The sequence below is a fragment of the Asterias rubens genome, chromosome 4, assembly GCF_902459465.1.
Source record: "Asterias rubens chromosome 4, eAstRub1.3, whole genome shotgun sequence".
NCBI classification, from domain to species: domain Eukaryota; kingdom Metazoa; phylum Echinodermata; class Asteroidea; order Forcipulatida; family Asteriidae; genus Asterias; species Asterias rubens.
The window spans coordinates 20,013,102-20,040,862 of NC_047065.1; the positions used below are offsets into that span (position 1 = coordinate 20,013,102).

The 27,761-nt window shown below is 40.0% G+C and overlaps 2 protein-coding genes across 5 annotated transcripts; one reads left to right on the forward strand and one right to left on the reverse strand.

The window, feature by feature from the left end:
- The first annotated feature begins 385 nt into the window (after positions 1 to 385).
- Positions 386 to 27,761, forward strand: LOC117289288. 4 transcript variants are annotated; one of them, XM_033770347.1, is made up of 7 exons: positions 386 to 458; positions 15,812 to 16,042; positions 17,834 to 17,912; positions 18,746 to 20,102; positions 21,846 to 22,088; positions 24,844 to 24,951; positions 25,863 to 27,761. In XM_033770347.1, the coding sequence occupies exons 2-7, from the start codon at positions 15,824 to 15,826 to the stop codon at positions 26,416 to 26,418; spliced, it is 2,562 nt and encodes an 853-aa protein (XP_033626238.1). In that variant the 5' UTR covers positions 386 to 458; positions 15,812 to 15,823; the 3' UTR covers positions 26,419 to 27,761. The 4 variants fall into 4 exon arrangements, with proteins under 4 accessions (XP_033626238.1, XP_033626237.1, XP_033626235.1 ...); XM_033770346.1 differs by having other exon boundaries at positions 391 to 466; XM_033770344.1 differs by lacking the exon at positions 386 to 458 and adding an exon at positions 14,212 to 14,293.
- On the reverse strand, positions 1,542 to 9,342 carry LOC117289166 (paired box protein Pax-9-like). Its single transcript, XM_033770164.1, has 5 exons — positions 9,009 to 9,342; positions 6,191 to 6,898; positions 4,568 to 4,691; positions 3,279 to 3,288; positions 1,542 to 1,958 (listed from the first exon to the last, which is right to left on the reverse strand). Exons 1-5 carry the CDS (start codon positions 9,022 to 9,024, stop codon positions 1,542 to 1,544), a joined length of 1,275 nt encoding a protein of 424 aa, XP_033626055.1. The 5' UTR covers positions 9,025 to 9,342.

Consider the following 27,761-nt stretch of genomic DNA (forward strand, 5'->3'; position numbering starts at 1 on the left):
CCTTGTACGTATTGCCTGATTAAGGTATTACCGTTAATCCCAAACAGAACTGTACCTCTAGTTTAAAGGAGCAGAACATGAACTACCTGTCTTAAAATAAGATTAAAAAAGTCAGGATTTGAATCGAAGTATTACACTTATTGTTACTTTAGTCACAATTTCATATAAAACAAACTGTTTTAGTCGTGGAAATGAGGAATCTTTTCCACTCAAATGAGCTCAATAGTAAGAAGGAAAAAAAACGAGAAAAAAAACACGATTGTGTTTTTTAGTTTCTGATTCTATAATCCCGAGAGACTATTGGGAAGCCTGATATGTGCTCTCCAGACAAAATCAAATCTCAATAATATTTAAATTAAATTCTGAACATTTTTATTTTTTTTATCAGAACTATCAACTGGAGACTGATTTGAAAGTTTTTGGCGTGAGGTTTGCAGTGATGGTGAACTATAACTCTGGTGAGTTGGTGAGTTCCAAATTTGTTTGTCTTTTCTTGGTGTCCCATGTTTTTATTGTAGGTCTTTTGTGGCCTTTGTTCCTTTTTTTTTTTTTTTTTTATATATTCTTAACATATTTATTGTAATGTTTGTAATTCAAATGCAATTCGGCTTTTTGCTGTGGCTTTTGAAATGTTTTTAACAAACCACTAATAAACCAATGCCGCTCAATGGTGAAGCTGGTCTTGGTTGTCCCATCACGTGTTTCATGCCAGAAACCAGTTTCAGCACGTGTGCCGGACAGTAAAATTAACATGGCCTGAATTATTCAAAAGAGGGCGCTATTGAATTTAACTTTCTAACATCTCCAGGGGACAGAATCTCCTGACACATCGACAATAAACAAACCAAAGAAAAAATAATTACCATTCACGCTTTGCATAACTTTATTCAGACAATCAGAAAGCAATTATAAGTACTGTCTGTGAATGACCGACACTGTTTCAAATAGAAAAACAGAGTATTTTATTGAAGGATATTCATTTAAAATGCTCACAAGGATAATTTCTCTGCAGTTGCTGTTTTAATGAATAATTAAAATTCAAAAGCACAGCCAAAATGTTTCGCATTCCCCGAGAACAAGATTGGGTTATATTATTTTGATGGATAGAATCCATTCTAGAAAATAATCAAATTCGTAGTTTATCTTGTTGCCTTGCAATAACAGTGACTGCACCGAGATAAGCTATTTACATCATAATAGCGATTTAGCAAGGGTCACTTGCTTAATTATAGCATGGTTGTAAACAAAATTCCAAGTGTACCTCTTGTGAAGTAAAACAAAAAGTTAGGCTCAGTATTTTAACTGTTTTGTCTTTTCTCGTCAAACGAAATCAATATATAATTTAAACCTGTCTTTAACAGATTAGGGTTTTAAAAACCATAATGTATAACCACAATTATCACAATTTACTCATTATAAAACCCTCATTTGTCTTAATTTTAAGATACAAAAACACTGCAAAATAAATAAGTTCACAAGAAAACAATTGAACGACTTTGCAAACATGCAAATCGGTCAGTGGTAGGGGGGGGGGGCTTGGATCACCTAGACGTGTTTTCATGTTTGATGCTGGCTGAATTGAATCTCAAAGCTGAGAAGGCTGGGATGTGTCCCATTGCAAGGTTCCATGGTGTAGTGCTTCCCATCGCAGGCAGGTGTCGAACCATCTGATGGCCGGTGGGTGGAGGGTGTAAATAAGACTCAATGGGGTAGGCACCAACCCCTGAGGGCGACAGTGCTTGGTGGAATGGGTGTGCATTGCGACCTAGCCGGGAGGCTTGCATCTGCGCATGTGTGGCCTGAGCAGGGTGGGAAAGCCTCCTGAACAGAGCGAGATTCCACAGCTGAGCGTTGTCTGGGATCGAGGTTGGATACGAGGATGGGAAACAACCCAGTAATGGCGGGAACCAATGCTGTGCTTCTGCAGCTTGCTTGCCGTTTGTTAATGTGTTCATGATCTGTGTACAAAACAAAAGTTAACATTTTGTTTTTAAGTTATAATGTAAAACTAACTTTGATCATAACCATAATGAAGCTTTTCTTCACCCTTGCACCGACCAATGTGTGTAAGCACTGTATACTCAGTATACACTTTTCCGAAATCTGTGAAAAAAACAGGCATATTACTCGGTGGGATTCGAACCCATGACCCGATTTTAAAGCAGCGCATTACACAACTCCAATACCTAGGGTATTACATGCAAAGGTCATGGGTTCAAATCCCACCTTGTGATTTGCCCGTGGGTTTTCCACAAGAGTCTGGAAATATACAGCGCTTCATACACAAAATGTGTACCATGTAGCCATTGACAGCTCGTAATTATACTCGGTCTCGAAAGATGCATCAAGCTTTATTTTTTTCAAGATGGCGCTCGTGGTTCTGGTCAATTGTCGCTTGACTGCAATCACCATGTACCTTTCATCGATCTGGTATCGACTCTCGCCGCAATACGAAACCGGTCAGTAGAGGTGTCAAACACAGTGAAGTGAGTGGCCAGTAATTGACAGAGAAATTAATCGATACCACTAGATAATGTAACTCCTCGGATTTAATGAAGCATCATATCGAGCGTACCTAAATACCTTTAGTATATTGAAGGTCTCCGACTGGCGTAACTAATTATTGAACTCCTTTCCCTAGGGTGGTACAATAGACACCGCGTCGGTCTCTTATTAATATTTTATCAGTTAATAATTGCAGTGCGAGGGAGGGTTTTATTTTGGGGTTCTATAATCCAAACAAAGTCTGCTTCTATCGACCATTCTCTGGTTTTGTGCTTCAACTGTGACAGAAATCCTGATCATTCGATACAGCCCAAGGCCATGCTCGTACTAATCCCTACAAATTACCCAGCCTAGTGCCAAATCCTGGAGTGGAAAGTAACAAAAGGTTACCAAAGTAATTACTTAAAGAATGCACAACGCCAGTTTGTTACACTATGTGAAATCCCTTGATAAAAGGCAAACTTTGTCCCAAAGGCCCTTTGGTTGGCTGGACGTACAAGCTTTTTGCTTCTTCTTTTTAGCGACGATAATAACAGTTAAATACACCAGAACATAATCTGAAAGTAACTGTTATAAGTGTTCATAGCTGTGCTGGTACACGGTTGATTTTAGGAGGGAGGGTAAATCCATTCCAATTCTAGTTTCTCTCCTGTAGACGATTAGAGCATTCTGATCAAGACGTCAAGTTGTCGTCCAGGTTTTTGGTTTTTTGGTTTTTTTTAACTACAATCCAAGAGAGAATTTGATGAACATGGTATTACCGAACACTTTACTTTACAAAATCTGATCAAACCAGTCGGAAATTGTTGAATAATTACAAATTCATGGCTGATGCTTTGTCGGGGATTTTAAGCGGATACCTTATAGTGATTGCTTCAATTTGCTTGGTATGGAGCCAAAATTGTACTGGTCAAAAATTGTGTACCCGCACAAAAACAACTTTTCGGCAAATCTGTACTTGCCAGAAACCAGTTTCTGCACTTTAAAGACACTAGACAACTTTGGTAATTGTCAAAGACCAGTCTTCTCACTTGGTATATCTCAACATATGTATAAAATAACAAACCTGTAACAATTTGAGCTCAATTGGTCGTCGAAGTTGCGAGATGATAATGAAAGAAAAAACGCCTTTGTTACACGAAGTTGTGTGCTTTCTGGTGCTTGATTTCGAGACCTCAAATTCTAAATCTCAGGTCTCGAAATCAAATTCATGGAAAAATACTTATTTGAGTCGAAAACTATGTTACTTCAGAGGGAGCCATATCTCACAATGTTTTATACTATCAACAGCTCCCCATTACTCGTTATCGAGCAAGGTTTTATGCTAATAATTATTTGGAGTAATTACCAAATGAATAGTGCCAACTGTCTTTTTAGCTTAATCAGATATAAGTCTAGTCAATCTATGGTTTGACCTAGACAAAATTTCAACAGAAATGTTTGGTTCGTTGCAAGTTTCGCTTGACACCCTCTCAAACAACATATCCAAAAAGTAGAAAAAAGTTAGCATGGGAAATATGCATAATTTATATAAGTTAAAATTTACCGTTTTCCCCCAAAAATACATATGCGCACCCTGTACAAAGTAAAAAAGAAAAACACATAAATTTATTTCAAGGAAAGATTCCAATTGTATTAACCATGGTCTTTAAAGGCATGGACACCTGGTAATTGTCGAATACCAGTATTCTCCCTTGGTATATCCATAGCCCAACATAATTATGCCTAAAATAACAAAGTTGTGAAACATTTGACTCAACTGGTAATCGAAGTTGTGCTTTAAGATGCCTAAAAAGATCTTGAATATTTTGAGTTGGAAGTTACCTCTTTCTCAAAAACTACGTTACTTCAGAAGCAGCCGTTTCTCACAATGTTTCTCACAATATCAACAGCTCTCCATTACTCGTTACCAAGTAAAGTTGTTATGCTGGCAATTATTTTAAGTAATTACCAAAAGTGTCCAGCGCTTTAAAGCATCGCAATGTATGTGCATTTTAATGGTCACAGAGTCTGACTTACCGTTTGATCTAGGTACTGTTGTTGTTGTTGTTGTTGTTGTTGCTGTTGTTGTTGCTGTTGTTGTTGGTGTTGTTGTTGTTGTTGTTGTTGTTTCTTACCCCCCAGTGATGAGGATTGACGTCCATGGGAAGTTTTAAGTTTCTTGCTTTTCCACTGTCGCTGTATTTCTGTATAACAGAGAAATAATCATCCTATAAGTATGATGTCATTAGTTTACCCCCAAAATAGGCAAGTCCGAATGGCAACAGAAGTGGCATAATTAGAGAGGGGGATAGAACATTGTATCTAACCATTCATTTGTACATTTCTTTCTTTTGTTTCGATCTTATTTTGGGGAGAGGACAATGGTGCTGGTAGCAGGGATCCAGCCCCCCCCCCCCCCCCCCCCTCTCTTTGTTAAACACCTGTATATTTTCTAAGTAAAAGTAAATATCAAAAAAACAAAAACAAAACGGATATTATTTTAAATAAGGGAATCCTTTAAAATAAAATCAGAAAGAGGATTGTTTGAGGTTGGAAATTTATACTTAAGAAAAAAAGTTGCCCACCCCCAGATTAAACGCCCTCTATCTCCCACCAACTCCAGCCCTGTATGCGGAGCGCGCTTCAGAAGGTATACAGGGGATTAAAAGGAAGCTCCTTCGGTAGAGACGTCAAGATTCTCTGGAGCGTAAATGATCTTTAATGACCCCCGTTCTTTCATTCGATGAGGACCCAGTGTCACCCACTGCATTGATCACAGACACTCGATAATCGTGTATCCTTTGTAAAGAGGCACCGTGATAAATAGTCACGTCTCGACCCTTACGAGACAAAAAAAACACCAGATACAGTCTAACTCTCGGGCCCTTTCCGAAACCATGGCGTCGGCTTTGGATTCGGCTCCGGCTAGCTTGGCCCCGCGGTTGTATTGGCATTTTGGCGAGTGCTTTGAGTACCCGCTCAGGGATTCAGACGAGAGGACGAAGCCGAATCCGAAGCCGAAGCCGTGGTTTCGGAAAGGGCCTAAGGGACTCTGCTGAATAGTTACGGGGTGCAGTTAAATTACCGGACACGGCAATTATTTTAAAATTATCACTTATCTTGTTTTGATCCGTCTATCTTTATTGATAGAGCAATTTAATAGCGTTATTAATCTGAAGCCAAAATGTTATCGGTTTAAACGAACTGTATAAAAATTATCATAAGTGCGATGCCATCCTAATTTCAAAACAAAAAATATTATAAAAGCGCCACGTGTGCTCTGTTGGGCATTTTGAAAAGATTGCCTAAACCATAACTTGCATCATAAACACAATAAGAATACATTATAAATGATAGTAAACTTGCGGGTACAACGATGTAATAAATCTGTTGAGTGGATGACGGCTCTAAAAAAATCTTTAAAGAGCCAGATTGGTCTCGACTTTTCGAATAGTATTCTCCTTATGACGAGCAGAGACTGTTCGAAACTCCGATAACCAAGACGGCTCTTGTTTGTTTCCATAGCCAACACTCCCTCAAAAGAGAGGGAGAACCTTAGTGGAGTGAGAGGAAAAAATACATAGTTCCTTGACCGGTGATGGTTTGAGAGAAGATGGTTTGGAAAAAGGGCACACTGAAACTGTAACCTCAAAAACAAGCCAAAGGTATAAGATAACTGGCAAATCCAAGTTTATCCACTAACCTTTCTTAAGTCTCTTAATATCGCATGCCTCTTCCTTACAAGACGTCGTCGTTCCATTCTCACCACGTGATCTCTTCACACCTTTCGTTCCTAGGATGTCGTCCATCGCAAAGGACGTGGTTGTGTTTTTCGTCGTCGTCCAAGCTGATGGTGCGACGGTTGAAGATAAGTCATCAACGGGTCTGATGAGCTCTGTGTTGACCTTTGGTTTCATCCCTAAGAGTGGCTCTTCAGCGAGAGTCGAGTCCGGTGCCCAGTGGTGGTTGAGCCCATCCTCTGTCCCCTTTACGGTGATGTTGCTAGAACCTTCGACATCTTCCTCCTGTCCGCAGCTTCTTAGTATCCGATTGATGGAGCTCACACTCGGTAGGTTGTCCTTGGTGCAGATGCCGTCCACCAGCAACCTCTCCCTGATCTCCCAGGCGAACATGGACGAGTTTGTCTTCTTGTACATGGCGATGCTAGTCACCACGGACGGGGTGGATACCCTGGGCTTACTGCCCCCGATCGCACCCGGGAGGATGGACCCTGTCTCGGCGTAGCGGCTCAGGATCTTGCTGACACACCCGTGTGATACCAGAAGCTGCCTGGAGATGTCGCAGGGACGGAGACCGACGTGTGCCAGTTCTAAGATTCGGTTCCTAATGTAGATGGGAAGTGGGCGGCCATTGGCAAAAACACCGCCAAGTTGGTTTATACCGCCGTGACCTGTAAATATTACAGACGAAGAAAAATATTATCGAATTAAAATCGAAGGAGAAATAAATCAGAACTTTAAAATTAGAAACATACGACAAACAGTTGCGGTAGAACATTGCGATTACGATTCCTTGCAAGTTACATTTTCACAGATACATCATCATTTGACATAACCAGTTCAAAAAAAAAATCTGAACTTTATTTAGAATCGGGCGCGAGACAACACATTATGATTAATGTACCATCCAGGTAACATCACAGTCATCATTTGACACAACCAGCTCAATAAAAATCAGAACAATTAATTACAACCATTCGAGACAATGGCAACATTTAACGATTACTGGACCATCCAATTCCAAGTTACATTTTCACAGACTACACTATTTTACATAACCAGTTTCAAAACAAACATCAGAACATAACCAGTTCAATTTAACGAATTCCAATACACTTAAGAGGTGAAACAAAAATAAACCCTGAAGTACACTAAACGAGAAACGTTTCAAACGAGAAACGTTTCAAACGAGAAACGTTCCAACCGAGAAACGTTTCAAACGAGAAACACTTCAAACGAGAAACGTTTCAAACGAGAAAAGTTTCAAACGAGAAACGTTTCAAACGAATAACGTTTCAAACGAGAAACGTTTCAAACGAGAAACGTTTCAAACGAGAAACGTTTCAAACGAGAAACGTTTTCAAACGAGAAAATTTTCAAATGAGAAACGTTTCAAGCATGAAACGTTTCTCAGATTGTTTTTTCTAACTACGGGTTATTCTTCCTGCGGGACATAAAACGTGAACTTGTAAGTTTTATTGTATACCTTTAAACATTCGAACTGTTCCTCAAACAAAAGGTATTCATTGTCGTTAATGCATTTGTGTTTCCAAAACTCAAAATTCACACAATACAACAAAATGAGTAAACGATCAACGCGTTACATTGGGTGGCACAGAGATACAAAATACTGTATTAATTATAGTATAGTATTGTATAGTATAGTATAGTATCCGCTGCATGCGACTGTTTTCCGGTCAATTTTAGTTAATGCGATTTTTTTAAACTAAAATAAGGCACAAAATCAGCAAATATTTACGGTCAATTGTGTTACTATGGCAGGAATTGCAATAATAAGTTTGGCGGTTCGAATCCTGCCAGGCAAACCTCTGCTTTTATACGACAACTAGAATTCGTTTGTCGCCTAGTTTACTGTGTCACAATTTCTTGAATTGTACATGTTTAACCAACGTTTGTGTATGAGCGAGATTGGCTGTTGTCAGCTTGGCGTTTATAAACTTTATATTCCCCTACCCTTGGGAGGAGCTTTGCCGAGTTCCATTGTTGGGAAGATCATCCAAACAAACATACAAACAACAACCATCTCGATATAATACCAGGATTTATGCATACCCCTTCTAATTGGGTTTTACCCTATAGATTAGCAATACGGCGTTTGTTAATCTACATGACCTTTTACCCTTCCGCTATTTGCAATTGTCATTACATTTTCCGTCAACAATCAACTTATTTTTCTGCTGACTGATCGCAGTGAAGGGATTTCATTGTGGAACACTGGTTTATTATTCTAGCTCGAGTGCGTTTCCTATTCAAAAGAAGGTGTTACAGATTCTGATGACTCAGTTGGTTGAGTTTCGACTCACAAAGGTCGCAACCACCATCAAGCCATTTTGTAAACATAAGAGAAAATGTATAACTCAATTCTGTACAAATAATGTAATTTGATGCATTGCATGCATGGTGAGGTATCAATTGGTTTACGGTGGCATATGCGTCTTTCTATGCCATAACTTTCCGTACGGCGCCACCACTTTTTCACAATTTTTTACAAACAGGGATATCTTATTGGGGTAAATTAGTGGCAAATTAGTGAAAAATTGGTGGCACCACCAGACTTGTCCCCACTGGAAGCTCCACACAATACATCTAGTTGCTGAACAGACTTTGATGAGACCCTCGTAGATGAAGTAAACATGGTAAACAAAACCACACTATTATTTTTTGTCTATCAAAACCTTCATCATGATTTCCCTTGATGCAGTAGCAGCACCTTAAAAAAAATGGAAACTGGATCCGAGTACATAAAATGACAAATATTACCTTTAGTGTTCGCCATGTCTCTCTGTCTGTAGTTACTTAAAACTGCTTACTGTGTAGGTTCTTTTTTGAGATCACGTTAAAATGAAGTGACTTGGCTTCACAATTGCTAATAAACTACACATCAACAATGGAATAATATCGCAGTCTCCATCAAGTTGTTTTCAGCTTTGCTTTTCCCCTCTTTCCTTCAGGAGATTTGTTTGTAACTGGTTGCAAATAATAACGGAGCTACCAGTTGCGGTCACCTTCTGGTTTTCACGCTTGACTTGGCCAAGTGTAACAAGAGCTCCTGTGACAGACCCCTGCTGGCTTCTTGCACCGTACCGATACAGTTATATTAAAGTAGAATGTTTCGGCTGGTTCTAAACACAAGATGTTTCCTTGTTCTTTGGGACGCTCCAGTGCGCCTGTACAAACCAACCCTACCGCCGGCCTGCGAAGTGGAACAGAGGCCTACCTCCCACTTGTGCAGGAAGAGGTGTTGTGGTACGGCCTCTTTTGAGTTTGCTAATCGACCGTTGATAATCCGTTTTGAAAGGTTGGTAGGTAGCGAGTTAGAATGGCTTCTGAGGGTGATTTTCCTCCACAGCTAGCTATTGGTCGAAGCTTTCAGTGAGGCGTGAGCTTTTGGGTACACTCGTGACAACCCTCTCCCCTCCACTGTAGCCTTTTCTCGAGGCCTTCGTGGTGTAAACAGCCTAGCCGCGAATGGAACGAGAGACCACGGGCGCGAGTCGAGCACCGATTGAACATGCGTCGTCTCCCGTTCCAGTCACTTGGAATCGCTTCTCTCACATCCACGACAAAACTCCTTGACAAAAGGCTAACCCAGGTGGGAATGAACATATGTTGTGATGAGTGACTTAAATGATCGATAGCAACCCGAGCTCAAGCACCCATGACAAATTATCCCTCGAATTATCAACAATCGACGAGTGATGTGTTTCGCCATCAGCCCCCAGGGGCTAGTGGTACGCCGACAAAGGGCGATTATCTCTGCATGTCGTGTCGCCGTTTCTGCATCAGCAGAAACCGAGCCGACATGTGAGATGTCGAAAAGATTCAGCAACTTTTTATTGCTCTCGAATGAATGACAAAATAGTTGGACATTGAAGTAACTTGTCCTTCCTCCAGGCTGACATTTTGTTTGGTTTTGAGAGAGAATGAGAAGACAGATTCATTCGAGCAGAACGTTCTCGCATTCAATACCAGCCATTGTTGGTTTCCGGTAACAATAAACTTTATGGTGATCCTGAAAAGCAAGGGCGTCGATGGGTGGGGACGGGGGGGGGGGACCATTTTTAGACTTGGGGGACAGTATATCAACCCCCCCCCCAACCTTTTGATTGATTGTTTCAGTGTAATAAAATGTAAAAATATACATCACATAATATGACATAATTATTTTAATCGATCGAGTATTACAACAATTACGTAAGCGGCCGTTGAATTTAGGCCTACTTTATGTCATAAAATGTGTAAATTAAAAACAAAAAATAAGGAGCTATCAATCAAAAGATGTTGTCCCAAATAAAGTAAAGACGTAGCCCCCCCCCCCCCCCCCCGCCCCCTCATTATAAACCATTTGCTGTGCTGTGCTAAACTTTTACAAACACGTAATAAACTACAGCATTTATAAGACGCACTTTACTGTAAAAGAGGAACATTCAAAGGCGCTGGTCAAGTTTTGTCAAGATGTTGGAAAGCAAGCAAGAACAAGTGTGTTTTGAGTTTCTGCTGGAAGAGAGTGATGTTGTGTAGTCTGAGGTATTCCGGAAGTGAGTTCCAGAGTCTTGGTGCTATGTTGGAGTAAGCCCCACATAGTGTTGTTTGATGGGAACTAGGGGAAGTTATGAATCCATGGTAAGATTTCGCAAGCCAAGATTCTTAAGATGGGTTGTCAATAAGTTGCTAAAAGTATTTGCTTCGCAGGATCGATTCGCACATAAGCTCAATCTTAGCTCTTTGTTAATTTTGTGTGCGTAGTTCAAACATTCCAGATACAATTACTGCTGGTGTTAAAGCAACTGACACGTGATAGTTTTGAACATGTAATTTTTGAAGTGGTGATTCAGAAATAAAAACGTCAGGCCATCGTCGTTTCATTTACGCATATCATTTAAACGATAATAAAATCCACAACTAAGACACAATTACGAACAGCCTTATAGGGTGAAAGGTAGGCCTACATTGCTGTTCAATCAAATTAAAAGGGAAGACAAATAAAACTCTTTAAAAGTCTTTAAACATGTATTCAAATTGTGAATACAATAAATGAAATACATTATCTTACGATAGGGCCTTAGCAAAGGCTTTTTTTCTCAGGCCAATCCGCTGTGCTTAAAAAAAAACTTGAAGCGTTTCATGCTTTAAAAGATTTATTCGTATTATAAGTGATACATTAAGATTTCAAATAGAATATCTTACGATAGGGCATTCGCAATGAGCTTCTTCTTTGGCCAATCCGCCGCGCGTAAGAAAAAGACCATTATTATATCTTTCTTGTTTTTTGGTTTTTTTTGCTGAATGACGTCAGTGCAAAGGTTTGTGCAAAAACCTCAACTTTGAAACTTAAAGACCATGAAAGAATGAATACATTATACATTCATGCCGTTTATTGTATGCATCTGCATCTATCAAGTACTGCAACAAACTCCTCACGGGATATAAGTTGCTGTCGATTTGACCAAACTCCTCCTAACTTCGGATTAATCTTTGGACGTATGATGAGTTCAGATCCGTATCCAAAGACGTCAAGACGCATTGAACTCATCCGTAGTTTGGTGGACGAGTTACTCGTCCTAACTCGAGATAAGATTAATCCTAGCGTTTCGTGAAATCGGCTTTGGTGTGGTGTGGTATGGCAAGTAGACGAAAATTGGTAGTGGTCGAGCTCTACTTATGAAAGTGGTCATTTGGATTTTAATTAGTCTAGTCATGAATGTGTCTATTGATGTACTCTTCATCATATGTATCCTTTCAGATTTGAAAGGCTAAATCGAAATGTTACAAAAAACTGCATTAAAAAAAGCAGCACCACCACACAGAGTACACCTCAACATTGACAATCAATAGTATACTGTTTTCTCTGTCTGTAGAAATGGCTTAATTAACTCGACACCCGGAGTTGACTTACACCCTCTAGTCATCAATCGATCAAATTACGTCATTGATTTGGGAACCACTAAAATACCAACATTACATTAAAGCATATTGCTATGTAAGCCAACAAGTCAATTCATACACAACCTGTACAACAAATTGACGCCACACAAAAACCACTCCCGAGCACTCGAACAACCCGATTGGCGTAACATGTAAACACTGGCAAATTGATGCAAATGTATCAACTCTGGAAGATTGGTGTCGTATTGCATGGAGTTTGTCCGACAGCGCCCTCGTTTGAAAAATCTTCTCAAACCCATGATGATGACAAAAAGACATGACACTGATCACAACCTGTGCGCTGCATGCATGACACGCGCACAGAGTGCCACACCCGAAATGATGAGGCCATTACGGAGGCGTTTTGTTTTGTGGCTTGTGAAATAAAAGTTGTTAATTAGATAAGATAAATTGTACGAAAACTTCACAGCATAGTGCCCAAATGCACGTGGCTAGATTTATGTGGCAATGTTGTCTTCCCCTGCTGTCAAGGGAACTCTGCCGACTTCTACAAGGGGATGGTAACGCCAAGCTGGACACTCAGCATCTCACTCTCTCTCTCTCCCATATACTCGCTTATGATTCGCTAAATTAAAGAAAATGATATAAGAAAATAATGACAAGGATCTGCTAATTTCCTTGTGTTTTTGTTGTTTTATGATGATGTCAGCACGACACCAAATAATGGTTATTGTAGGCTACATTTCCCGCCCATGTCCTGTTTCTAGGAATAAGCCTACTCAGTGACGTCAAGTAAGTGGCGACGAGTATTAAAACGACACGAGACTTCCGCATAGTCAAGAGAGGGCGCCCACTCAAAGCGCAGTTGACCTTTTCGCAAATACCGGGGCGCGCGCGGAAAGCTTGGAATTAGGTGCATTGTGGTCTAGCTGGTATCCAAATTTGATCCATATATATCCCACAATGCACCTCATTCAACAGTGTGAAGGACTTGGGGAGCCGGGGCGCCCTCTACTCCAAACAGATAACCAATGTGTAGTGTACCACAAAACGGTAAAACTGAAAGTTTAATGCAGAAAGTACAACAACTATAAGTACATAGAGCAATAGTTTTAAGTACAAAATCTGAATTAAGATTAACAAAAGATCACAAAACCAACTTTTTAAAGAAAAAACAATTTCCATAGCATGAAATTTCTCTTACAGAACTGTTCTCTTGTGGGCTCAAGATGTCCTCAACTATATAAACCTCTGCTCAAAACACTACTCTTCTCGTCATCTTCAACCTAAAAACAAACAACAATGCATAAATTATTTAACGCACTCAATACACACAGCGAGTGAAAGCCCTCCAGTCATAAGCAGGCAAGGCCCAAATAAGGAAACAAGCTCATGAATATTCATAGCGTCCAAAATAAAAATGACGAGTGGAAGTGTTGAGGCAAGCCCTGCTATAAACAAAAACTAAGTCTTAAACTCACACAACTAGCGTAGTTATACAACCATAAAAAGGCCCTAGAACTTCCTGAAGAGTAAACATCCCTAAGCAAGGGAGCCTGGACAGCTAGTTCACTAAACTACCCAACAACTTAATAACAGTGGCCTTGAAACAAAAATGATAAATCAAGGGAAGAAAAGGAACAAAAACTGCGTAAATGAGAGAAAAACTTAAGGCTAAGAGTTTTTAAGACTAAGACTAAGAGGCTGTAAAGGAGATACGGCGGGAAAACAAGTCTAAAAAGTACACCCTAAATAGACAACATTTACTGAAAATTAATCTACAATACCATTACAATAAAATCCAAGCTTACCACTAGACTTCATAGTAACTACAACCAGTCATATAACGGCCTTCAAGGTGAAAAAGAGGCACTTTCTACGGAGTGGTTCGATGAAAACTAATCACTTCAGAAAACTTATTGGCGAAAAGCACTAGGGCAACACGAGAGGGCGCTAGACCAAAAAGGCGTAACTTTGGGGGGGGGGGCAGAGATGAACATAACAAACAGTCTGCGCTTGCGCATTGGTATTTGCGATAAGGTCTATTATTACAAATAAAAGAAAACATCGGACGACAGCAGCACACACACACATTCAACTGAATTTTGTTTCGTTCAGTCATCATGGAGGTCGGGACTTCCCCTTGCATTTTTCATTGAGTAAGTGAGGGGAAAAATTACGAAACAATATTGCAAAACTAACGGCAAAGGCTTATTAATTGTAGTTGTACCTGCCCTGTCCAGGCAGTCTGTGCAGTCCGTGTGGCGTGTTGTGAGAAACAACAACCAGGGCCCAGGGGAACATTCTTATTTTCATAACAATTCGGTTTGAATGAGTGTTTGAACAACCAAAGACTTTGTTTGCCCTGTAGACTTTGTTCTCTGGAGCGTTACAAGGAAGTTGGAATATCAATGGCGTAGCACACTCCCACAGTGGAAGGGTCTGGTTTTTGTTAATTAAAGTTATGACTGGAAAAGTTTCCGTATGGCGCCACCACTTTTTCATTCGATATGAAATAATATAGTATTTAATTTACCTCAATGAGATATCCCTTTCTGTAAATATGAGTGAAAAAGTGGTGGCGCCATACGGAAAGTTATCCTTAAAAATTACTCTGCAAAAGCATTGAGGTAGGATTGACACATTGAGTTGAGTTGAACTTGCTTTTTGTTTTTTGATGTGTATCATTATCAATTCATTCAAGGTAAGTTAGTTTTAATATAACTAGACAATAATTGATTGATTAAAAATGCTGGGTGGAGAAAGGTCAAACATGATAAATATTTGCAGTGCAATACAGATCATACATGTAAAAATTGCAAGGTTTATCACGAATAGCAAAATATCAAGAGAGGGGAGCTGTTGAACCTACACAGAGAAAAGGCCATGCGTGCGCACGTTCTACTTACTTACATGACAACATACACCGCGGTAGCAAATGCCCCCGTCTGCCTAATCGCGGTGACATTCATAGATTAATGTGATGCAATGAGGGTCTACGCGCCAGGCGCCTATTCAACAAGGCTTTTGTTTTGTTGTACACAAAGACAGCACAAGACTACCTCAGGTCTGTGAGTGACCTTTGACGGGGAAGGGGTGAAGGGTTAAAAACTTCTGGCCAATAATCTTAACCCTTAATCTCTGTGACGAGCCTGGGCCAGAATAGTTGCAATAACGTAACCCTCCTGCCGACGGCGGTCGGCAGGAGGCCGTCGGCAGGAGGGTTACGTTATCGCAACTAGGGCCAGAAGGGTTTTGTAGCCTTATCCTCTTTAATTAAATTCTGAATAAAAACCTTTTCAAGCCATCAATCATGCATTGCATTCACCTATTTGGAAATCTTTTTTTTGTACTGCTGTTGCTCATACATCATGATCTTGTTTGATCTTTTTGCCCGTACTTAAATTTGTTTTTGTAAAATGATGAAAAGGAAAGAAACGTGACCAATGCTACGACAGGTACACGTAGCTATGACTATCACACCTGATTGCTTGGGTTTTCCCCATTTGGCATTGTGAAACTGACCTAGAGATTACAGACAAAGTCGAACATTTGGTGCAATAAAATACACTGTGGACAAAAGTAACAAGTATCAACTAAGTTCATATTCTTTATCCCTGATGCATATTATTACTTCCATGTATTAAATAACAAGTTTGCTTTTATTCTCATAACAGTGATCACCAACAATGTCGTCTAAGCAGTCTAGCCTCGCTGCGTCCGACCAGTTCACCATCTCCCGAGCCTCGTTGCCGAGCCTCCTTGAGTGGACAGAACGTCTTCAAGAACGATTCAAGGTTAAGATCGATATTCAGTGGGAGTTAGAGGGGATCGTCCAGCAAGATGCCCCTCAAGTGCGATGGGTCTACCTTTTCAGCAATAACTTGGAGGACTGTCATGCAGCAAAGGTAAATTATGATAATGGTTGCTTCTTAAGCCCCTGTCACACGAGAGCAATCTAGCAAGGGTCCCTGGCTATATTTTTGCCATGTCAAAAGGGTCTTATGAGCGCGCATATCCGTCATGCAGTGACACTCGAAGCGCTTTAGAATGCAGCCTGCAAGGTATGTGAGACTACGCTTGATTTATGAGACCTACAAAGGAACACGTTGCCTTGGATCGGTCGAGTTGGTCTTTGAAAAGCGTTCTGTAACCGTTTGTTGTAAAATGTATATGGTTAGAAAGATATTGTAAAAGTAGAATACAATGATCTACACATAATATGCCTCGAAATTGTGTGGTTTTCTTTTTACCCTTATCGACTAACACGGTCGGCCATTTATGGGAGTCAAAATTTTGACTCCCATAAATGGACGTCCGTGATAGTTCGCGACGTAAAAGGAAAACCGTGCAACTTCGAGTGATACTTGTTCGGATCATTATATTCTACTTTTAAAACATCTTTCGAACCATATGCATTTCATAACAAACGGTTTCAAACGCTTTTAATAGACCAACTCGTCCGATGCAAGGCAACGTGTTCCTTTAAATAGCACCATGAGGACGGAAAGCCCGGTTCAAATTTTGGCGTCAAATAGGGGCTGTTTTCGCAGGAGTTGAGAACAAGTCGACTGTCGCGATTTATTCATTGCCAAATTGTTGACGTCAAATTGGTATCGCATTCGTATTCGCAGGAAGTATGGACTGGGCTTTAATCTTGCAGCGAATGGTGCAAGGTCTGCCTTACATGTACATTTCAGGCCTAAAAAATACCCCATGGCACCCTGTCCTCTTTGCTGCGGTGCCCGTTGCAAAGGTGAAATGCAATTGAAATTTTTCTCATAGAAGTGCCCTGTACCTGAGGAAAAATTGGTTGTAAGACATCGTTCTAGCATGGCTGCCCCCTCCCCCACCACTTACATGCATTCTAGACCTGATACATTATATACTGGTTAAGCAGAAATTCTATCAACCAGCTCCTGTTCACCATACGTACTTCGTTATGCCAAGAACCAGCCACATCGTTTAAGCCGATAGCGCCTTCTCTCAGTCCATGGACCCAAACTCTGAAATAAACTTCCAAATGCATAATTTATCCACACATAAGACACTTCTGAAAGCCCTCTTGTGTCAAGAGGCCTACAATAAATAACTTGTCTGTTACTTCCTGTGCCTAATCGTAATTTCCAGCTTCCACAAGCGACGATTCTTTTCTTAAAGACACTGGACACTATTGGTATTTGTCAAAGACCAGTCTTCTCACTTGCTGTATCTTCCATCATATGCACAAATAATAAACCTGTGAAAATTTGAGCTCAATCGGTCATCGAAGTTGCGAGATAATTATGAAAGAAAAAACACCCTTGTCACACGAAGTTGTGTGTTTTCAGATGCTTGATTTAAAGACCTCAAGTTCTAAATCTGATTCGTTTTCAAATTCGTGGAAAATTACTTCTTTCTCTAAAACTATGGCACTTCAGGGGAGCCGTTTCTCACAATGTTTTATACCATCAACCTGTCCCCATTACTCGTCACCAAGAAAGGTTTTGTGCTAATAATTGTTTTGAGTAATTAACAATAGTGTCCACTGCCTTTAACAAGCAGAGCTATCAGTTGGGCCCAGCGCTTGTCAGCAAACCTATTGATTTAGGACCTTTATATCTTACCTGATTGACTGATTGGTTGATCGATTGATTAATTGATTAATTGATTGATTTATTGATCTATTGATTGCTTGATTTTGTTTTTTCACCTTGCAGACTTACATCATCACGCTCTGTGATCCGCTGCATAAGCTTAATGTCACTTACCCAGAGGACATTCACGATACCCTAAAATGTAAGTTTTTCATTTCTTTGAATTTTTATAAGGCATTCAGGTTCACTTTCATAGTCCTAAATGTCTTCTTCATGGGTACTTTATGTTGGATGGTATGAAGTCCGTTTAGTTGTTATATCAGTTGTCTTACACTGTTCGATTCTTTCTAATGTTTTTATGAAATAAACCAACAAATATAATCAATATAAAAGAAAACAATTTTAGTGTTATAATTTTACTTACACCGTTGTTCATTGAGGTTTTTCAGTAGCAATATGTGTAAATCTCTTTTGAGTAGTGGTAGTTTTGAGAAGAATCGGTGGTTGCCACTATTCAAGAGTTTAACTTATAAATGAGTTGTACTGCTGACTCGCAACATGCAAAACTTCCAATTCTACTTAATACTGACTATTGTTGTCCGCTTACGTTTTAAAGCCATTATACACTTTCGGTACAGAAAAATAAATAAAAGTTAACAGATTTACAAATAACTTACAGGGTTTACAGAAGGTAGTGGTGAAAGACTTCTCTTGAAGCATTATTCCATGAAATGCTTTACTTTGTGAGAAAACAGTAAAACAATATCAATTCTCGGATTTATTTTAAACACATGTCATGACACGGCGAATACAAGGGTGGGTTTTCCCGTTATTTTCTCCCGACTCCGATGACCGATTGAGCCTAAATTTTAACAGGTTTGTTATTTTATATAGAAGCTGTGATATACGAAGTGTGGGCCTTGGACAATACTGTTTAACGAAAGGGTCCAATGGCTTTAAAAACAATGAACATGGTTATTTCATACGTCTTTACTCTTTTTCCTTTTCTTTTTTCCTTTTTTTCTTTCTTCTCAGCCTCACAAGGTAAGCTTGAAGTTAAGTATTCGGTCGTGATTCAATTCACTAAGACTGGCCAGCTGATAATCAAGAGCCAAGACCAGATGAATATGATGTTAGTTCTGTCTTACATTGAAAGCTGTGCATCAGAGTTGGAGAGGACATCCTTTCTGGAGACCCCAAGGAGGTCGCCGAGAACATCCTCGGCTGCTTCAAGAAGACGAGAGATCAAAGAGCAGCTCCCATATGTGGAAGATTTAGAGACAGATAGCATTGTAACAACAGCAGATGAAGCGGAGGAAGCGCCCTCTGCTGCTGATAGATCAACACTGATAGATTCAAAACATCAGTTGAAGAGAAGGCCACGCTGTGAAAAAACAAACAATACGTTGCTTGCTCCTCAAGATTTTGTGTTCTCCTCTAGTGCGATATCTCCAGATAGAAAGATGATAAAATCATCGCAACTTGGTGACCTCAGTCCAAAATCAATTTCCTCGGATAATTTGTGTACATTTTACGATTTAAACGCACGACAAAAACAAGTCGTCCAGAGAATACTGCAGAGGGGGGAATATACAAAAGCACAGGTGGAAAGAACGTTGGAGCGGAAACAAAACGACTGGAAGTGCTCTGATTTCCCGGAGCTCATTCGCGCTGAGAGAGACAGGAGAAAGGTGCCACAGACCTCCTCCAGGAATGACCCCTCGGGGGATCGCCTGGTCGATTTGAAAGAAACACAAGGATCTCTAATGCAGAGCCTCGAGTCGCCACCTCATTCTCCTCAGTGTTCCAAGACGGCAGCGTTCTTACCCAAAAGATTCTCATCTCCTCTTACTACGGGACCTCTCGAAGACTTTATCAGTGGCTCTGATATCAGTGAAAGCTTCATCACAATCAGTGACAGCGATGGTACTGTCGTTGAGAGCGATGACCCCATCACCATCCTGAGTCATAACGAGTCTGAATACATCGTAGTTAACTCCTCCGAGGAATCTGATACACCGGAGACATTCTACGTTCCAACGCCTCCTTCAAGACGCAAGTCGTCGTCTGGCGAGAAAGAGCTGCATGGGGTTGTCGAGGGTTTACGTCAACAGCTTAAGGAGCTACAGGATAAGCTGGAGAAGGACAAGCAGGAGCAGCAACAGCAGTTTCAAGAGAAGTTGCTGGAACAGGAAATAAAAATAAAGGCAGAGCAGGGTGTTCAGATCCAGAAGCAGATTCAAGAACAGCAACAGCTCAAGAAGAAAGAAACGACTCCGAAGGCACCTCTTAATCAGAGTCTGACTGAGGATCTTGTGATCGCACCGGCAAAGCGGAACAAAGACAGTCCACTTAGACCTGTTGTTATTGATGGTAGCAATGTAGCTATGAGGTAGGTATACATTCTCAGATGAAAGAACCAGGGTTAAGCTTGGGTGATATCGATTTATTTTATTCACGATATATCGCCGACAATACATGTATATCGCGATATTCGATATAATCGCGATTAAATAAATTTGATTTTGAGACCTCCGGTTTAGAATTTGAGGTCTCGAAGTGAAGCATCTGAAAGCACACAACTCCGTGTGACAAGGGTGTTTTTTTCTTTCATTATTATCTCGCAACTTCGACGACCAATTGAGCTCAAATTTTCACAGGTTTGTTATTTTATGCATATATGTTGAGATACACCAAGTGAGAACACTGGTCTTTGACAACTACCAGTGTACCTTCCCTTTAGCAAATTAGGTTACTATAGTTGACGCTACTTGGGCCGAACGCGGCTCAATATGTGTTTTTTCAATGTTCTTGGGTAGCACAAACAGCTTTATTGTGTTGTAGGCCAACGGCGTTGAGGTCATCTATAATCTGTGATATGTATACATGTATAGGTGCAGCAGAAGCTCCTACCCTGTGAAAAGGGTTCAGATGGTTGGTTTTGTAGATTTAAGAAGGCAGCGATTGGAACATCAGGTCTTGGCAGAGCATGGCCAATTAAAGGCTATGGACCCCGTTCTGCCCTTGGTAGTTGTCACAGACCATTCTCTTCACTTGGTGTATCTGATGCACAAAATAACAAAGCTGTGAAAGTTTGAACTCAATTGGTCTTCGAAGTTGCAAGATATTATGAAAGAAAAACACCCTTGTCACACGAAGTTGTGTGCTTTTAGATGCTTGATTTTGGGACCTCAATATCTAATTCTGAGGTCTCGAAATCGAACCAAAATATTGAAAGCCAGTGGACACTATTGGTAATTGTCAAAGACCAGTCTTCTCACTTGCTGTATCTCAACATATGCATAAAATAACAAACCAGTGAAAATTTGAGCTTGATTGGTCGTCGGAGTTGCGAGATAACTATGAAAGAAAAAAACACCCTTGTCACACGAAGTTGTATGCTAAACTTCAGGACTCAAAATCAAATTCGTGGAGATTTCTTTCTTGAAAACTACATCACTTCAGAGGGAGCCGTTTCTCACAATGTTTTATACCATCAACCTCTCCCCGTTACTCGTTACCAAGTAAGGTTTTATGCTAATAATTATTTTGAGTAATTACCAATAGTGTCCACTGCTTTTAAGTGAAAACTTGCTTCTTTCTTGAAAACTATGTTACTTCAGAGGGAGCCATTTCTCACAATGGTTTGTACTATCAACAGATCCCAATTGCTTGCTACCAGGTAAGTTTTTATGCTAACATTAATTTTGAGCAACTTTGACCAATAGTGTCCAGTGCCTTTAAATAATAATAATAATAAATCTTATAAAGCGCTGGTTACTACTAATACAAAGGCAGGGTACGTGTTCAGCATGGAGATCTTTCTCAAGAAACTATCTGGAGGTTTTACTATAATTGCTTCTCTCCACCCAGGGGTAAATGGGTACCTGTGAGGGCAGAGATCGTTCTTGTGAATGATTGATTTAGCCGAGTAGCGATACATTGCGCTCAGGCTTTATACTTTCCAGGGAGCTGAGATGGTTTAAGGAATGATTTAAGGCCCAGTGACATGGGGTAATAATGTAAGAAGCGCTTTGAGACACCCCTCGGGCGTGAAAAGCGCTATATAAAAACGGTATAATTATTATTATTATTATTACCGAAATTTTCCCAATTTTTTTTTTTTAACCTACAGTCATGGGAGGGGTAGAATCTTCTCTTGTCGTGGAATCGCAATCTGCGTCCATTACTTCCAGCAACTCGGTCATCAAGACATCATGGTCTTTGTGCCTTTAGGGCGACGGACTCAACACCCAGATAGCCGAGACAGACCGATACGGGATCAACCTATTCTGGATCAACTGAAGAAGCAAGGGCTACTTTCGTACACGCCGTCACGGAGGATTGGACACTCCTACGTCAATTGTTATGATGACAAGTAAATATATTAATGATTCATACTTAACTATACCTCATACATGTATGTTTTTTGTTGGAGGGGTCTGGGAGGGAACATCGCTTTGATGCCAGTTAAAACTTTTGCCTTACCCTGGACGGCCCCTGCCAATAAAGAAATATGTCCAAAGGTTTAAAAAAAGAAGAAAAAAAAAATACATATTCATGACAGTGAATCGAGTTCTGACTGGTCCATTCATCATCATGTGGCAGGTGTTTTCACATGGTTAATGCGCATGACAAAGACTATGCATGAGCTATTCTACTTGTCATGCGCAATAACCATTGTGCCACCGGTCCGCGCGGGCGCTATTCTACAGCCCGGGCGCTTTAAGATCGTTGTACTGTTTTGGACACACGCACGAGCATCCAACACTGGACAAACTTATCATGGTGCATTTTAATTCACGGTCGTCATTTTCCCTTGTACCACACAACTATTATGTATGGTCAAACAAATATAGTATGGTTTATTTCGAGTGACTAGCCGATATTAGCGTATTCCTCGGTATTGGAAGTTGACAAACTAAATACAATACCTTGGGAGATAATATTGACTAGTCACCCTCAAACCATTTAAAATTTTGTATAATACTGGCTTCTTATACGTAGATGATGTGACCTATGTTTACATTCATACAGCCCTCTGTTGACAAAACACTGTATACGTCACGGGCAAAAAGACACTAAGTCAATTGGTAAGATTGAATACACTTTCTAGCTGGCTGCCAAAACACAAAGGTTTTGCCCAGCGTTATGCGCGCGAATCGTGTTCTGGTTTTTCGAGTGACGTCAGAGGTCACATCATCCATACTATTTATAGCGTGCATATCTGTCATATCCGCTCATAGTGATACTCAAGGTGCTTAAACATACAATATTTCCTGCAAGGTATTTGGGACTATGTTTGAATTATGAGACCTACTCCTTATACAGCACCTTGTTATGGTTTACAAGGTGATATGGCACAATTTGCTGCCGTCCAAATCAGCAATAGGAGCCTGAACGCTGAGTGGTTTACAGCATCAAGTTCATGTTCTGGTGGTTTAGTTATCAGAGTGTGCGTTAGTTTCCCGGTCATGACACATGTGTCCTAGAGCAACGTGCTTTACTATAATAGTTGATTTCTTCACCCAGGGGTATAAATGGGTACCTGCGAGGGTAGAGGTTGATTGTTTGTTTGTTTGTTTGTTTGTTTTTTATTTCCAAATATCACAATAAATAATCATAAAACATACAAGACAAAAGAACAAAGGGTAATAAGAGGAGGGCACAAGGAAAAAGCCTCTAGCTTGTACAGAGCCTGGACCCTTTATAATATAAATTAATTGGTTTTAATTTATAACAATAACAATGTTGATTTATGAAATAAAAGTGCAGTGAAAGGTATAATGCATACAGCAAAAAATAACACAAAACAATGTTTGATTTTAATTAAACTGTTTTACACAATTTGTTTGCTATGCAGCCTTCAATACATATTGAGAGTTGATTACAAAAAGGAAAATTAACAGGAACATAATTACTTAAGAAATTACAAAACTAGATAAACTGGAATGGATAATCATGGTACGCGTGTAGTTACAGGTGGTGTCATTTTAGACGATACTGGTTATAAGTAGGTTTTTCATGTATTTTTTGAAGCTGTGCACAGTTCTAAATGAAGGTATTGGGGTGAGCTGATTCCAGAGTAGGGGGCCTTGATGTCTGACTGTTTTCATAAATAAAGTGGTCCGAGCCTTTCCAGTATGAATTTTAGTAGCTGATCTAGTGTTTTGTGAGCCACTGTTTATTGAAAAAGCCACTGGAGCACCATGGCAGCCAGATAGCTAAGAAAGATTACAGTAATTTTATTGACCCAATGACCAGGGCACTAATGTAAGGCGCATTGATACAGTTATTTTAGAAAGGACTGGACTATTTCTTATTGTATACCGCATGTAAAGAATCGTCTAATCTGATTGGTTAAAAATGGAGTCATGGAAATAGCTCTGTCCCCTTTTTCTACCAAGATGACGTCATAGTGACTATGCCCGGGGCATAGTCAAATGACTATGCCCGCTCTGAAAATAACGCAACTATGATATAAGGTACAACTAGTTCGGGCATAGTCTTGGTTTTTACATCGCCTTGGGCCTATAATTTTACCTGTGCCCCGCATATAGCAGTCAATATTTCCATATTATTGTTGTTTATCATCAACATAAAGGCATTGGACACCTTTGGCAATAGTCAAAGACCAGTCTTCTCACTTGGTGTGTCTCAACATATGCACAAAATAACAAACCTGTGAAAGTTTGAATTCAATTTGCCATCGAAGTTGCGAGATAACGATGGAAAAAAAAACACCCTTGTCACACAAAGTTGTGTGCTTTTAGACATGTTAGATGCTTGATTTTGGGACCTCAAAAATAAATTCTGAGGTCTCAAAATCAAATCCAAATATTCTTGTGGAAACGTACTTCTTTCTCGATAACTTCGTAACTTCGGAGGGAGCCGTTTCTCGCAATGTTATTTAACTATCAACAGCTCTCCATTGCTTGTTACCAAGTAAGTTTTTATGCTAACAATTATTTTGAGTGATTACCAAGAGTGTCCAGTGCCTTTAAGGGCTGTCGCCCAAGAAAACAAGTGCTTCGTTTAAATAATTTAATACGTGGACATTTATTATACAGTCAATGCACATTGGAACTTATCTTTTATTTTGTTTTCTCTTGCTTTTCTTCGCTAATTTTCAGATTTATCGTTGAGCTTGCAGTTGAAAATGGCGGCGTGATTGTCTCCAACGACAACTACAGGGACCTGATGAGGGAGTCATCACGATGGAAGTCTGTCATCGAAAATAGGTAACTACTACTAATTTGAAGAAAGAAAGGTTGACTGGATCGGGACTTGAACCAACGACCTCCGGATTAATGTACCAGCTCACTAGTTATAATAATAACAAAAATAATATCGAAGTCTTATACATGTATATAGCCTACGTATCTACCAAACAAGGTACTCAGTGTTGAGTATATACAAACTTTCAGAAATATATGTTATTGCAGTGATGAATTCTGAGACCCAATGATTTAGCACCTTATATGAGTTTACAAGGTGCTACGGCGCATACAGCGGCCACAGCCAGGAACACCGGGGCGAACCCCTTCTCTTTTCGATAAGTGCACTGTGTTCTTTTACATGCTTTACACAACACATGGGACCAACGGCTTTACGTCCCATCCGAAGGAGTTATCCAGCCCTATGTTGGTTGTCTCCCTATTAGTCAATATCTTTGTTTGGGGGTGCCAGTCAGGGGGCCCCAATAACCTAAAGATGCCGTGTGGCCCAGGATCACAACAAAGTTTCCAAATACAACTTGGGAAGTAGCAGCATGGGGATCATCTTAAGGGGTTGCAACTTTTGAATATAATATCAAGTTATAAACAACAAGGGAAACTGAAAGTAGTTTTGGTGTTTAACAAACAAAGTTTACTTATTGTTTCTTATAAACTCTTCTCCGAGGAAGTCGCCATTTTTATCACTCGCCATGCTTGAGTATGTACACGCGCATGCCACGCAGATACAGTGCAATCCCAATTAATCTGGTATATGCTCTGTTTTGAACAGAGGATCGAGATGTATTTCGTTATTTATTTGTATTTATTCATCTTTTTGTATTACTAGCGTCCAGCTACAAAAGCGTGTTTCATTTTGAAGCAAAACATGGTTTCCAGTCTGATTCCTCATTGACAATCCCTTTGTCATTTCACAGGTTGGTCATGTTTACTTTTGCTGGCGATCGTTTCATGATTCCTGATGACCCTCTTGGTCGAAATGGTCCGCATATACGTGAACTCTTAAGAAAGACCCCCAAGTCAAAAGCGACAACTTCAAGGACCCAACGAGTCACCCAGGTAGCACCTGCTATGCAGCAACTCAGACCTGCTACACGTGCTGTTGCACCAGCCACTGCATCAAGTCACAACAACAAACAGCTTGCTCAACGTGCTGCCCCTCATTGGAGGGCAAGATCAACAGCACCAGCAGGCAACTTATTACCACAAGGCCCTGCCGTGGTGCACCCCGTCAAAGTATCACCTCAAAAACCTCAAAAAAGTACACCTAAAAAGTTACTCGAGCCGACAGTCGTCACTGACGCACCATTCGACCCAAAACTCTCGCCATTTTTTAAGACGCTGCAACCTGTTTTTCCGGATAACGAGGCAGAAGTTTTAAAAGTTCTGACAGGTTTTAGGGACGTGACAGAACTGAATGATCTGTCGCTGTTGGTTCTGGCGGAGATAAGAGATGGTTCAGCGCAGACTTAGGGCCAATCCGAATTGACGTCTACGGCTACGGCTACGGCTACAACTGTTGCTATTGGGTGTGGCTCGGGATGTCCTATACTTCAACGCACGATATCGCGAAAATCTAACTGTAGCCCTACACATGTAGCTCTAGCCGCCGATTCGGATGAGGCCATTTTTTCCACTAGCGCAAGTTTCGGATCATGACGACACAGCCTCTTTAAAAACCTTCCATGGATGACTTATTTTGTCGTCTAGTTACTGAGTCACAATAGAGCGATCCATTAGGCTTTGCCCACGGCACAGGAAGACCACGTGCACCTCTCCAATGCCATTCTGCACAACTCTGCCAAGCTCCCCAAGCAAACGAGCATGCATGTCGGCCATTAATTTGTCAGACTTTTGGCTGCGATATGGGTTGTGATCGGTCAATACGTAATGGGGCAGGGCTTAATGAATCGGTCTATTTCTTGATTTGTGTAATTCATAATCATAGACGTTAAACCAAAGTTTGTATAAGAGAGATTGGATGTTGCCGTCTTGGGGTTTATATCCCTTTGTGGGAGTTTTCAGAGTTGTCTCGATATTTCAAACAAACTTTCAAAATGCTTTATGTCAGGCATGATATTCTTCCTACTTTTGACTAATTTCCGTTTTTTTGTTTTGTTGTTGGAAAAAAAACAGAAAAATTGTGATTAAATTGCCGAAATAAAAGTCACCTGAAGCTTCACTACGTGTAGGTAAACACACAGGTTGCTCGTTTTGCTCTAAAAATAACAAGTGACTCACTGTCTTCCATGGACCTGGATTAACCATGCCTGATATGTACCAGTAAGCAGATAATTCTGCTAACCAACTTCTAGTCAAATTCTTGTACAAGATTTAATATGCAATGATGCGTTTCCCATTCCTCTCATAGTGTTTACTTGGCACAGAAATTTATTTTTGGATTTAAATTGTTTGTAAAAAAGTACTATCATTTCAATTTACATTTCATTTAAATTGGTAAACTATCAAGTTTTGCCAAGTGGAGTTTTTTCTTCTACTTTCCCTTTTTTAAAATTCACTTTAAATATTGTTGGTGCTAAATTAATATGAAGTTGAAATTGTACAACTTATTCGCAATTTATGTTTCCAGGTTTGGGATAAGAAGTTTTAAATTTTATCTGAATCTTGAGAGTTTAAACTTAAAGTTGAAATTATTTAAAGATTTATTCAGTCAATTTCCTTTGTGATTTAAAATTACTTGACAAACATATTAGTCTTACTTTTCTGATTTAAAGGCAGCTGACCGCATACTTATGTTATACTTAAAGGAACACGTTGCCTTGGATTCGACAAGTGGGTCTTTGAAAAGTGTTTGA